The 14,825-nt window shown below is 31.9% G+C and overlaps 1 protein-coding gene across 1 annotated transcript; it reads left to right on the forward strand.

Moving 5' to 3' along the window:
* The first annotated feature begins 10,428 nt into the window (after positions 1-10,428).
* Positions 10,429-12,854, forward strand: LOC18422151 (pentatricopeptide repeat-containing protein At4g18520, chloroplastic). The gene has a single exon (XM_006826958.4). It carries the CDS (start codon positions 10,548-10,550, stop codon positions 12,396-12,398), a length of 1,851 nt encoding a protein of 616 aa, XP_006827021.1. The 5' UTR covers positions 10,429-10,547; the 3' UTR covers positions 12,399-12,854.
* Positions 12,855-14,825: the final 1,971 nt, after the last annotated feature.

Genomic DNA, 14,825 nt, shown 5'->3' on the forward strand with positions numbered 1-14,825 from the left:
ACAGGTACAAAACGACAGTGAATTAATTAAATAATAAAAAAATATTTTATTATTTTTTATTTTTAACTTATACGTATCATTAGATTTAAAAATTAAAAATATTACTTGTAAGCAAAAAGATTTCATCTTTTTTTCTATATGCCAATCCCCTAAATCTTTTTTTATCATGTATTATTAACATCAACAATTATGAAATGACTTTATCTCTATTTATTTAAAATTTCATCTATCTTTCATACCATCGTTTCTCTCTAAAAACTCCATCTCTATCTAAAACTCAAACTCTATATCTCTCTCACATTATCGTCTCTCTCTTTTAAAATTTCATCTCTCTCCTTAAAACTCAAACTTCATTTCTTTCTCTCTCTAAAACTCCACTTCTCTCTAAAACTCAAAGTCCATATCTCTCTTTAAAACTCTATTTGTCTCTCACACATAAGAAGGTGTGTTTGTATTCGAGCTCAAGGTAAACCCCTTGGCTGGTAAACTCATCGAGAAGTGAAAAGAGAGATATGAAGTTTAAATAGGGTATTATTTTAGTGTTTGTTTGGGTCAAATTTTTATGATCAAAACGGTCCAGGGGGTTGTAAGATAAAAAAGATGGAGACTTTTTTGCTTACAAGTAATATTTTTAATTCTTAAGTCTATTGAAATATGGAAGTTAAAAATAAGAAATAAGGAAATAATTTCCCTTAAATAATTCAATTAGTTTTTAAAAATGAAATAATTTTAAAAAAAGTTTATATAATGTGGAGGCACACTTAAAAACCTAATTGAAAAGTTTATTCCAACACCGGAGATCATCTAAAACTCAAGATCTTTAGATCTGAAAAAATATATATATTTTTTATTACTTGAAAAAGTGCATCTTGTAACGTATAATTCTGAATCATCCATTTTTTAGATTCCAAGCATTTCTAGATCTGATTAAACTACACTACTATTTTAGCTTTAATTTTAATAATTGTGGGTAAAAATAGATTTTTATATTATTGTAGTATTTTTTGTACCAAAAGTACTTCTTCTAGCACGATTTGTAGTTGTGCTTTACTTTGGTTCTTTAAAGTTGATGCATTATACAAAACACCCTTTAAAAAAAGGAAAAAATTTATGCAAAACCAAGGCTCTAAATAATTAAATTACAGCCCACCACAAAAATTTTACTAAAAAATGTTGTTTTGATGCCCAAATATCATCAAATTGATCATCTAGACATCAAGATGCACGGACTTGAGAAAAAATTGTATTTCAAGTTTTGGAAATAGTGCATCTTGTAACACATTTTTTTTACCGTCAATTTTTAAGATTTTAAAGTTTTCATATATCTGTTGGATCTACACTAATTTTTAAGCTTTAAATTTAATAATTAAAAATAAAAATATATTTTGAGACTATCACAAATATTTTCAATATTGAAACCACATTTATCAACATTATTTGAATGTGCGCTTTACTTTGATTGTTTAGAGCCTTGGCTCTATACAAATCACACCCTTAAAAAAGAGACATTTTTGTGATTCTCATAAACTAATTTATATATATTTTTAGATTTTTTTGGAAAACTCTATACATCATGTCAACTTTATACTATAAAAGCAAAGTCACAGCTCAAAAAACCCACTAGAAAAAAGTTCCTATGAAAACTTCCAATTCATCAATTTGGACATTGGGACATATAATATTTAAAAAAAAAAGAAAAAAAGAGAGATATTTAAAATCTAAAAAGTAGCGTATCTTGTAATAAATTATTTAGACGTCATTTTTTCAAGATTTCTAAGTGTTTGTAGATCTTTTCAATATACATTATTTTTTAGATTTCAAGAGTAAAAAAAAATAATAGATTTTAATATTTTTTACACTAAATTGCATCTTTTTGGCTAGGTCTTGAGGCATCCCTTATTTTGTTTATTTAATGTTGACGCCTTTCATAATCCGAGTCTTTAAAAAATAAAAGTTTCTATAAGAAAAAAGTTTATATAAGTTTGGAACCTAAAAATGTAGAATTAAGGCACACCTAAAAATCATCGAAAAGTTGTTTTGAAGTTAGAAAACCCTCTAATATAATCTCCACATTGGGATGTATGAAAATGGGAAAGGATTTCGAGTCCTAAAAATAATGCAACCGTCTATTTTCATGATTTTCGTGTGTTTATAGATCTACATGATTTAAACTATTTTTGCAATCTAAAATTTTATCATCAATAATAAAAATGGATTCTCGTGCGATCCTAAAAAATCTTGAAACTAAAATGACATATTATTATAAAATTTGGTGGGGCTCATGCCGATTGTTTGAAGTTGCAGCCTTATGCAAACCACACCCCTTTATCACCATCAATCATTTGGTTCGACGATGATGACCCCAGCGCGTTTTCTATTTTCTTTAGTCCGTTAATTTGTGCTTTTACTTTTCATAGTTCACTAAACATGTTTTGGTGTTTTATTATGGGTGCGGTTTGTATTGAGCGTAGGATCTAAACAATCAAATTAGAGCCTACCTTCAAATAATGTCAATAAATGCAGTTTCAATATTTGGAAATATTTGTGATAATGTTAAAATACATTTTTATATTTATTTATAAAGTTTAAAGCTTCACAAATAGTATAGATCAATATATCTATGAAAGCTTGAAAAACTTGACAATATTGAAAATTTACAGTAAAAAAATGTGTTACAAAATATAATATTTCCAAAACTTGCAATCCATTTTTTTCTCATGTCCATGTATATTTATGTCGAGATGATCAATTTGAAGATATTTGGGCATCAAACAACCATTTATGGTAAAAAATTTTGGGGTAGGTTCAATTTTAATTGTTTAGAACCTCGGCTCTATAAAAACTTTTTCCTTTTGTTATTTATGCCTTTAAGCCATAATTAAACCACGGGTTTAAATACTCTTCGTTTTACTTTAAGTTTAAGCAAAGCAGGACAGAATTCCCATGAAATCTTCATCTTAACTATTGAATTTTTTTCCAAAATTGGACATGAAAAAGGAAACATTATAGTATCTCCAAATTGGACTTTCTAGGCACGTCGTGCTTTTTTATACCATATTATTAACTTTAATATTATTTATTTTTGTATTCACTCCCAAACAATAAAGTTAATTTTTTTAAACCAAAATACCCCCATTTTCAATAAAACTTGCTACTTTCTCTCTTTAAGCCAATCTAGTGAAAATGTGTGGGACCGGCACAATTTGAACATAAAAGTTGGTCCCATGCAAAATTTGTTGGACCGGCACAATTTCAACATTAGCCGGTCCGACACATGGGGTCAGGATGGTACCATTCCCACACCCAGTTACCACATCGTGGTATTCATTCCTGCCATTGACACTCCCAATTAACACTTTCAAAATGTAACTTCCCAATCTATTGAAAAATGGGTAGGGGCCTACCCTCCCCACTAAATTACCAAAAAAAAAAAAACAGGTTCGACACATTTTGTGTCTAATGGACACAAGCTGGTCCGATACATTTTTGCATTAAATGAACACATGTTGCAGGTCACATTTTAGAAATGTGTGTTAAAATAAAGTATTTTGATATAAAAAAATAACAACTTTTGCTCAAGAGGATGGGTGCAAAAATAAATATTTTTAGGATTAATAATATGGTATCAAAAGTATTTTGAGGGCATGCTTAGAAAGTACAAATTATAGAGTATCTCTATTTTTTCCAATAAAGAACAAGGGAAAACATTTTATTTAATTATTGTTATCATGACATCTATTGATTTAAAAAAGGTAACGTCAACACAGAGTTGTCCTGGCCGACCTGAGAATTAGTCATCTCATTCCGCTTATATATATATATATATATATATATATATATATATATATATATATATGGTGCAGTTTGTATAGTGCCTAGGCTCTTAACAATCAAATTAGAGCCTACCTTCAAATAGTGTCGAGAAATGTGGTTTTAATATTGGAAATCTTTGTAATAGCCTTAAAATATTTTTTTATATTCATTTATAAAGTTTAAAGCTTAAAAAATAGTATAGATTGATAGAGCTATGAAAACTTGGAAATCTTGAAAGTTGACAGTCCAAAGACGTGTTACAAAATATACTATTTTCAAAACTTGAAATCCATTTTTTTTCTCATGTCCATACATCTTGATATCGAGATGATCGATTTGAAGACATTTGGGCATTAAAACAACCTCTTCTATTGAAATTTTGTATGTAGGCTTAAATTTGATGTTTTGAGCCTCGACTCTATATAAACTTTTCCTATATATAAATATATATATATATATATATGAAAACAACTGAGTTTAGAAGGGAACTAAAAGCTATGCATAGTAAAATGATGAATCTCTACAATAAAATGATGATTTGAACCACCGATTCACCAATCTATATCAGTTTTTGACTGATTCACTATTTTTCAGTGTTTTTTCGTTAGCGCACTATTTTTTTTACATAATAAAACAGTGATGGGACCACTAATTCAAGAGTATAAACCAGTTTTTTGGGTGCTCAACCTGGCCACCGACCCGTTTTTAAAATCATGGAAAACAACTGTACACTTTTACGCGCTCTATGCAGAAAAAGGCAAAGAGTCTAAGAGAGCGTTTATCACGTTGTTAAACTACTCCTTGTTGAAGATTCAACGAAAGTTTGCAATACCATTAAAATGACAATGACATTTCACGGCTTCTCGCAACAATTATTTTGCAGCAGCAAACAACAAACTGTACATTTGCTCCCTCTAATAAAAAACATTGTTTGTTTTCCCCTATCTAACATCCACTTTAGAATTACGATATGGAAACTTGTTTCATGCAGGCTGGGTCGCATTTCTACATATGCGGTCGAGAAAGTGTAAAGCATCCATATCTTACATATAGATGCAACTAGGTGTTCCATCTAGAAATAATAGAAACTAACTGTCCAAATGTTTTGTTACTATAATTATTATTTTTAATTTTTAAATTGTATTTATTTTTTCATATTCATGATCTCCATGTTAAATATTAAATTCTTTAAAAATTAAGTCTTAAAATCCATCTAAAACATAGATTTATTAATAGGCCCGCATTTGTACATATGCGGGCTTGACCGCATAGAAACCGTCTCCTTACAATATTAGTATTTTGAAAACACAATTATTGAACTTTGAGCTTTTAAATACCTAATCATTCAAAACCTAAACAAATTTCAATATTTTTATAGTAGCAACGTGTAGTTGCTTCATTTATACTTGGTTTCTCTAACTAAAACTTTCCAATCCACTTTAAAATATTAGCATTTGAAAAAGATAAAATTTCATAAAGAACCCTAATTCTTTGTATTATTTCATGGTAGACCTTTTGTTTGTTTTTCTTTCAAGCGGTATAAAAAAACCTTAAAGATTTTACCATACCCCTTCATCTCTTATCTCCTTCTTTTATTAAATTTTTATCATAAAAATTAATCACAACAAATATTTTTACACCATTTCAATCCAAATACTTTTTTAATAGGTGGAAAGGGAAAAAGATGGTTAAAAAAGTTTTTGAGAATAAATGGTATAAAAAATATTTGTTGGGTTTAATTTTTATGGTCAAAAGTCAATAAAAGATGGAGATAAGATATGATACGTTGAAATCTTTAAGGATTTTTTATACCGCTTGAAAGACAAACGGAAAGATGGTCTACCGTAAAATAATATGATGAATTAGGGTTTTATACGAAATTTTCCCTTTAAAAAATGGGACGTAAGGGGATGCCTCGACATAACATTATCTGTAAGTATTGTCTCTTCATTGATCAAATTGATGTCACAACATAGGATTTATATATAAAGAATTGCATGTACATGCAACATACAATTAATATTAATAGTTGCTAAATCTGTAAAATACAGTTGTGATAAAATTTTAGTGTACAGCACAATGCAATAGTCAATTATACTTGCCCTTGTAGGTTACTACAGTTGTTCATGCATCCCGCCCTCAATTCCCACGATATATATATATATATATATATATATATATAATATAATATGAATGAAATATAAGTGCCAAATTTTGCTTCTGACAGGGACTAGAGTTTGAAATTGCAGGCTTTCTCATTGATATCACTTTAACTGCAACACATTCTACCATTTAAAACGTTGTGTGGGGCCATTGTTTGGTGAAATCCATTGATCTTGATTGATGCATGTAACCTTGAGCCATAACCAGTGTTACTTCAACCGTAGTTAATCTTCAATCGAAGGTGATGAACGGTGCAGATCCACTTTCCCTCCATCTTGTGTGTGAAAGCTTGTTCTCAAAATTCAATGGGAATTTATGGAGAAGATTTTCCTTTTAGGATCCATTTTGGCTCATTGACGTCATGTGGCTCAAAATTAATTTGGCCCTTCTCATGGAAAATATCATCAACACATTTTATAACTTTTATTTTCACATTTTTTAAAAAAATAATGATCTTACGAGACTACATTTATATATGTAGGACTTCAAATGATCACCATTAAATTGGTACATATATCTAGAAAAGTCAAGCTCCATACCCATATGATAACTTTTCTAAAGATATGTGTTAAATTTAATGGTTATACTTTGAGGTCCTATACACATGGGTATAGGAAGGTTTCATAAGATCATTACTTTTTAAAAAATTAACACACTTTTCAAACTTTTATGGATAATTGTTGAGTTATAAGAAGTGTTGCTCAAAGCATTTGAGTTTTTAGAAATTTATGCTAATGTTCCCTAAATATGCATTATTCTAGAGTTTTCTCCAAATATCAGTATTTTGTGTTTGCACTGTTTTTTTTTTTTTTGAAAATACTCCCCCACATCGGACCTTGAATGTCCGGAGTCACAATAACTTAGAATCAAAGTCATTAGAACTTTTAAACTCGAACTTTGGACCTTTAGATTTTGAAGTGAAACTTAGATCTTGCTTTATCTTGGAGTTTTATTTTTTATTTTTCACAAAATTTTATTTCTAAATTGCCCTGTTGAGTCGTAACAAGTCTTTCTTTTTGTGAAAAACTGTTTGGAACATTAGACTTTCGAACCAATCTTTCTCTCAAAACATTTGTCATGTCCAAATAAAACCACTTATCTTTTCTCTTTTAGTGAAAGATGTCGAAATCAAGATTGTAATTCTTTGATGTGGGAGGCAGGTTTGGACATTTCTAATCCTAATCCACTCTTATTTTCATTTGTAAGTGGGAGATAGGTTTCGTAATCCACTTTAAAATTAGGAGATACATTCGACACTTATTATACTTATTACCGTCAGTGTCAATGTGGTTCAAGGACCTTCAATGCTTATTATTTCATGAAAATAACTGCACTTTTTAAGCGATGAATTGCGTCCTATATTGGTCACGTGGTCATTAACCAGATTTCATGGGCAGTACCACATACCGACCGAACCCGACTAGATTGACTATACGAAGGTATTATAGGAAATCTGGAAATTTATTACGTGAGTCCGATGGCGCACAACCATCAAACGTCTAGATCTACAAGATGGAGATGTGCACCAACAAGAGCTAAGTGTGTAAAAACATTTAAAAAAACTACTGTGAGATTGTAAAATTTACCTTTTTTTTTTTTTAAGGACGCGGTTTCTGTGAGTCGGCTCACTCACCTATTTAAATGAGTCACATTTTCAAAATCTGTTTTAGAGATGGATGTGGCTTCTATGAGTGCATGTAGAAATAAATCACCTCTTAAAAATCTATTTTTGAGATGGATTTTTGGACCTAAGTTACAAGGATATGTAATATCTAGCATGGCGAATATGAAAAAATAAATAAATTTTGAAAATTAGAAATAAAAACTCTATTAAGAAAACATTTGGACTGTTACTTTAAATTTTTTTTTGGATGGACCAACTATTTGCATCCATGTTAAGATGGATGCGTTATACTTCAAGGACTGCAAATGTAGAAATGCGATCCCCGCCACATGAAACAGTTTTCTTTTAGAGATAGATTTTGGATTCAACTTTATAGGGAATGAAAATCTCCACCATGATAAGTAGAAACATGGAAAAAAAAATAGATATTAAAAATAACAATAATTTTTTTTGACATAGTTTCAATACTACCATTTTTTTTATATAAGGACGAGGCCCTAAACAATAAAATTAAAGCACAACTCAAAAATTCACTACAAGAGATGGTTTTGATGCTAAAAAATCCTCAAATCTATCGTCTCTACCTCAAGTTGTATGAATATAAAAAAAAAATCATTTCAAGTCTTGAAAATACATCTTGTAATACATTTTCTAGACCGTCAATTTTCAAAATTATCAAGTATTCATAGATCTACTCGTTCTATACTATTTTGTAAGCTTTAATCTTTATAAATAGACGTAAAATATTTTTTTAGGCCATCATAAAGATTTCCAATACTGAAATTACATATTTTGATTCTAATTGATTTTTTAGGGCCATAGCCTTATACAAACCGCACCCTTTTTAATATTCATCTCCAAAATGGATGTGGCATGCATTAGTGGATGCTATTGTAGAAGTGTATCCCCTGTACACAAACTACTTTTCTTTTTTCATATTCATAATTATAATTGTGGATCCCAAATACTGTCCATCCAAAATCCATCTTTAATATGGAATTTAGAGGGGGAAGTAGATGAACATATGAGTCACATACTCATGGAAAACCAGCCCATTATTATAATAATGAAAATTGTTGTATGTGTCGGGGGTCCTACATTTGTGTCTCAGAGGCATAAAACATACATCTTAAAGATCGATGATAATGTGCGGCCCCTCCAAATAAAAAGTTAAAATCAATGGTCTATATATTTTATTTGTAAAATTATTATCGGTTTTAAAATTTAGTTTTTTGTATATGAAAAAAGTTTATATAAGTTAAAATATATAAATAGATATGCACCTCAAAAATCAATCGAAAAAGGTTGTGTTAATATTGAAAAGGGTTTTCTTATGCTACACCACTTTATCGTGTATACCTTTAAAGTTCTCAACATTTTTTGACACTTAGATACCATTGATTTATAATACCAATTTTTATAGCAAGGGGATTTTTGTCATTTGGGGGGGAGGGGGGGGGGGGGGGGGGGGTAAAATAGATATTTATATAAGAAGTTAATGGCATTCTATTAGTGGTTAAAAATAATTAATGTTGTATGTAGATGACATCACTCATCATGTAAGTGATGTCAGTTAATAAATACTTTTATTTTTATTAAAAATTTTATTTTACTCTTGACTAATTACTTAAAATACCTATTGACAAAAAAGTTACTATAGTATAAAATAAGGGTATATAAATGTCCAAAAATAAAATAAAATATTGAGTCCTAGAAACAATGCATATTGCAATACATAATCTAGACCGTTCATTTTCAAGATTTTCATGTGTATAGATCTACTTGACTTTAACATGGAGATCATGTATATGTAAAGTGTGTGGTTTCTATAAGGTTGCAACCTTAAACAATCCAATTAATGTGTGCCTCCAAATTTTATCATAACATGTAATTTGGGGTAAAAAATTATTAGGATTATTTGAGCATATATTTTGATATCTAATTATAAAATTTTAAACTCAGAAAATGGTTAAAAAGGTGTGGTTTGTATAGAGCCGAGGCTCTAAACAATCAAATTAGAGCCCACCGTCAAATAGTATCGAGAATAGTCGTTTCAATGTTGGAAATATTTGTGATAGCCTTAAAATATATTATTAATTTTAATTATAAGATTTAAAGCTTTAATAATAGCGTAGAACGAGCAGATCTATGCAACTCAAAAAACTTGAAATTGACAGTAAAAAAATGCGTTACAAGATGTATTATTTCCAAAACTTGAAATCCATTTTTCTCTCATGTTCATGCATCTTGACGTCAAGATGATCAATTTGAGGATATTTGGGCATCAAAACAACTTATTCTAGTGAAATTTTTGAGCTAGGCTCTCATTTGATTGTTTAGAGCCTCGGCTCTATATAAACTTTTCCTATTATATATTCCTTAAAAATTAGATCTAAAATCAATACCAATATTTTAAGAGGGGAATTATTTGTAGGGAAAATTACAAAAAACCCCTCGAGTATGCTATTTATGCAACTTATCCCCCAGTTAACCTTTTCTCTCAATTTTTTCCCACAACCACATTTCCTGTGGTTGAATAGGTCACTCCAGCAATGAAGACAAGCGCTCCGACAGTACAAAGATGCGCTCCAGTAGTACACCTTCTGGAGCCATATCGCTCCGTTGGTTGAATTGGTCGTTCTGGCAATACGCTATTTGAGATCACCAATTGATTTTTTTTTTGTACGGAAAGGACATTTCCATTAAAAAAATAACAATTTTTTACTTTATTGGGAGGAAAGGTGGTTATGGGAAAAAAAGTAAGAAAATGTTAGCCGGGGTAAGCTGCATAGTATACTTGGGGGCTTTTTTGTAATTTTCCCGTACAAGTGGGTCTGGGACACATAGAAACCTTGTCTTGATATATTACGCTGAGAATAGTCGCGCAAAGCTTCAAGCGAAGCTTTGCATTTTGGGCATCTACGAGTTTTTGAGCTTCCTAATCCAAATGTTTGCACCTGCACTCCTCCACACTTCTCAAATACACTCTCCCTTCTCTCTCTTCCCCGGTCTATCAAGCTTTCTTTCTCCTCTCTCTCTCTTTCCCAACCCATCAAAGCAAAAGGTAAAATTGGGGCCAATTCTCATAGACCCAACGGTCTTCTGCAACAACCCCACCATTTCCCAATCCACTGTAGAAGAACTCATTTCTCACACTGGTTATGAAGACTACCCATATGCTTGGTCTAGTGGGTACAATTGTGCAGACCCCAGTTTACTACTTCCCAATAATCTTGCCTATATGCTTCAATCATGTGTGGATTCTAGAGAAGGGAAACTAATTCACTCTCTGATACTGAAACACATAAGAAAACCGGTTGTTTTCATTGATAACAATCTCATTAACATGTATATGAAGTTTGGTGAATTCGAAATAGCTCAGAAAGTGTTTGATAGGATGCCCGAAAGAAACATTGTATCATGGACTTCTCTTCTTAATGGGTACTTGAAAATTGGGTTTCATTATGAGGCTATATGCTTATTCTGTGATTTAGCCAGAGAAAATGTTCGACCCAACAGCCACACTTATGTATGTCTCTTGAATTTGTGTGGGAAAAAGCTCCATTTCAAACTTGGTTTGCAGATTCATGCTTGTATATTAAAAGGAAATTTATGTAATTTAATTGTAGATAGTGCATTGGTGTATTTCTATTCTCAGTGTGGGGATTTAATGGGAGCTTTCCAAGTTTTTGATAGAATGCCCCAAAAAGATTCAATTTCTTGGACCACCATGATAAGTGCTTACACTAATCAAGGTTATGGGAAGGATGCATTGTATGTATTTTCTCAGATGCAATTATTTGGGTTTCGACCCAATGAGTTCACTATTTCATGTGCTCTGAAGGCTTGTGGACAAGAGGAGGCACTGAATAATGGGAAACAGCTCCATGCTTATATAATTAAGAGAGTTTTCAAGGATGATGTCTTTGTAGGGAGCTCCCTTGTATACATGTATTCAAAATGTGGTCGAGTTTCAGAGGCTAGACATGTATTCAATGGAATGCCAAGGAGGAATACTGTTACTTGGACTTCAATGGTGGCTGGTTATGCTCAAAATGGTTTTGGCAAGGAGGCTATAAGCTTATTTCGAAAGATGAGGAGCCGGAGAGTGATTGCTAATGATCTCACTGTAGTATGCATTCTAAGTGCATGTGGGTTAGTTGAGTCATTAGATAACGGGAAAGAGATTCATGGGCAAATCCTAAAGAAATTTAGAGAAAGAAATATATACATAGATAGCACCTTAGTTTGGTTTTATTGCAGATGTGGGGAATATGAATATGCTTCAAAGGTGCTAAAAGACATGCCTTTTAGGGATGTAGTGTCATGGACTTCAATTATATCAGGGTGTGCTCTTCTTGGGTATGGCTCAGAAGCTCTGAAGTTTCTTAATGATATGTTATGGGAAGGAATTGAGCCTAACCAGTTCACTTTTTCATCAGCCATTAAAGCTTGTGCTAAGCTCCAAGCATTGAGACATGGTAAAAAACTCCATGCTTATGCAAATAAGACCCATGCTTTATCAAATGTCTATGTAGGGAGTGCACTCATAGGCATGTATGCCAAATGCGGATCCATGGTTGATGCACGTAGGATTTTTGACATGATGGAGGAGAGGAATGTTGTTTCTTGGAAAGTCATGATGATGGGATATGCTAGAAATGGGCTATTCAAGGAAGCCATGAAGCTTTTGTATAGAATGAAAGAAGAGGGAGTAGAAGTGGATGAATTTGTCATGACCACTGTTCTTAATGCTTGTGGGGAAGCTCAAAGTGAAAGGGAAAGTGTACCTTCATAAGATATTCGTGAGAAAGTCTATACTGTGTAGTGTACATGGCATGCAGCTGGGGCATCTGCAGACCATTCTATCATATCAATGTGGAAATCTACAGTATCAATATACGGCTATGCATGGTATGGTTCCCAATCTCTTATAATATAAGTGTATCCATTCTTCAAAATGGTGTTGATGATATTTTGCTGGATGGTGGCTCCAAAAAGTTCAGCTGAGAGGATCAGCGTGCCATATGGATGCGATTTCAGGCATCAGAAGTTTCTCTTGTTAGTGAAGATTTATTATACTCATATTCAAACATTTCGATGAGAGAAAGCTTTATTTAATTATTTGTGAGATTGATCTAAAGTCAAGTTACCGATCGAAAGAAGATTTATTTGATTTCTACAGAGGAAAAATATATGACCCTTTGGTCTTTTGATCCCTGCAAAGGTATATATGTTTTATTTTTTCTTCTAATTGCTCTTCATTTCGTTTTTCTTAGCATAGTCTACTCTTTGTCGTCTCTTTTTATTGTGTGTGTTAAAAAATATTACTCTTTTCTGGTGGTTTAACCTGGAATGGGGCCATCATCATATTGGTCTATTAAGATTCACCTAGTGTGTCAAATGGATCTTGCTATTCACGGATGGTATTTTCATCTCCATGATCAAATTCTCAGGTAATTCTGATGCTTTGTATGCATATCGTGCTACAGTTATTTTTGATAAAATTAAAAGCATGTGTACCAGTTTTTAATTTAGTTGATTCTGTTGCACTTTTCTTTGTAATTCAACTTCCACTGATGTAATTTTTCCTTGTTGAAGTTGAAAACATTCTTTATGACATGAAAATGAGGTTTGTAACCTACTTGTACCTCCCTATCCAATGCTAACTTAAATGTCTTGCAAATCTTGTGCTTTTAAGACATCATCACAGCTTGATTACACTAGAAACTACCTTCTAATTGTCTTAAGTGATGGCTTTGTGTGCTGAACTAGAAATTTTTTCCTCTGTTGTAATTTACAACTTCCACTGTTGTAATTTTTCCTAGTTGAAGTTGAAAACATTATTTATGACAAGAACATGAGGTTTGTAACCTACTTGTACCTCCCTATCCGACGCTAACTTAAATGTCTTGAAAATCTTGTGCTTTTAAGACATCATCACAGCTTGATTACACTAGAAACTACCTTCTAATTGTCTTAAGTGATGGCTTTGTGTGCTGAACTAGAAAATATTGGCCATTTATTTTCTCAAACTAATCGCAAACGAGTTTTTCTTTTCTCTTAGCATCCCTTTAATTGTTTTTTCTTAATGTAAATACAATCCAAAACAAATAGAGATTCATCCAAGTTTATTAAATTTTCTCTCCCTAAAACCACGAGATAGACTCCAACAAATAAAGGAAAAGGATTGAAAATCCGCTCTTTTCAACTTTTGTTTTTTTGTTTTTTTTAGATTGTGAACTGGGTCTCATCAACCTTCAAAAAATGATGTACAAGAATAATGTCATTACAAACTTGAGTCCATGTAAATGTAGATTTTAGATTTTGATCCTTTGGTCATTAAACAAAGTAACTATCCAGGCGGGTTTGAAGAGTCCCTCTTTCTTTTCAATGTCAAAACCTAATTCATTCTAATTTAGTTTGAGGATGACTTCTTAGAAAGTAAACAAGACTCACATCTTCTCTCTCTCTCTTTCCCCCCCTCCCCGTGGCGGGTTTGAAGAGTCCCTCTTTCTTTTCAATGGCAAAACCTAATTCATTCTAATTTAGTCTTGAGGATGACTTCTTAGAAAGTAAACAAGATTCACATCCTCTCTCTCTCTCTCTCTCTCTCTCTCTCTCCCCCCCCGCCCCGAAAGGAATGAATGCCTCACTCGCTCCAAGTAAATCGGAACCTTACTATCTCTATCTATAGTCTCCACCCATCCATGCATAGCATGTGTTATGGACTGATACTCAACCAGTTACCCTCGAAGTTGTGACCAAAATCCCATTGGAAATCCTAGTCCTGTCTGCATGATAATCGTCTAGCATGAATCTCCTTTTAGACATTCGAAACATCACTAACATTCACAAATTGAATTCTTTTTCATTAAGCTATATATATATATATATATATATATATATATATATATATTTTTTTTTTTTTTTTGGTAATGTTAACCTTTAATATATGAAAGAGAAAATTACAAGAATCCTTGATACTCCACAAGCGAGGATGCTCAAGGAGGAGAACAACAAAAAAGTAGAATCAAAATCCTCTTTTAAGAGGTTACAGTAGAATCAAAATCCTCTTTTAAGATGTTACAGTGTGGCACAACAACCTAGGAAAACAGGTTGATTTGCAAAACGTAAGGAAAGGCCAAAAAATAAAAACATAAGATCTAAACGTTATTCATCGCTGCTGCTTCTTTAGTCAAGGAGTCAATGTCCTGATTTCCTT

The sequence above is a fragment of the Amborella trichopoda genome, chromosome 4 (assembly GCF_054954075.1).
Source record: "Amborella trichopoda isolate Santa Cruz 75 chromosome 4, AtrichopodaSantaCruz75HAP2 v2.0, whole genome shotgun sequence".
Classification (NCBI taxonomy): Eukaryota; Viridiplantae; Streptophyta; class Magnoliopsida; order Amborellales; family Amborellaceae; genus Amborella; species Amborella trichopoda.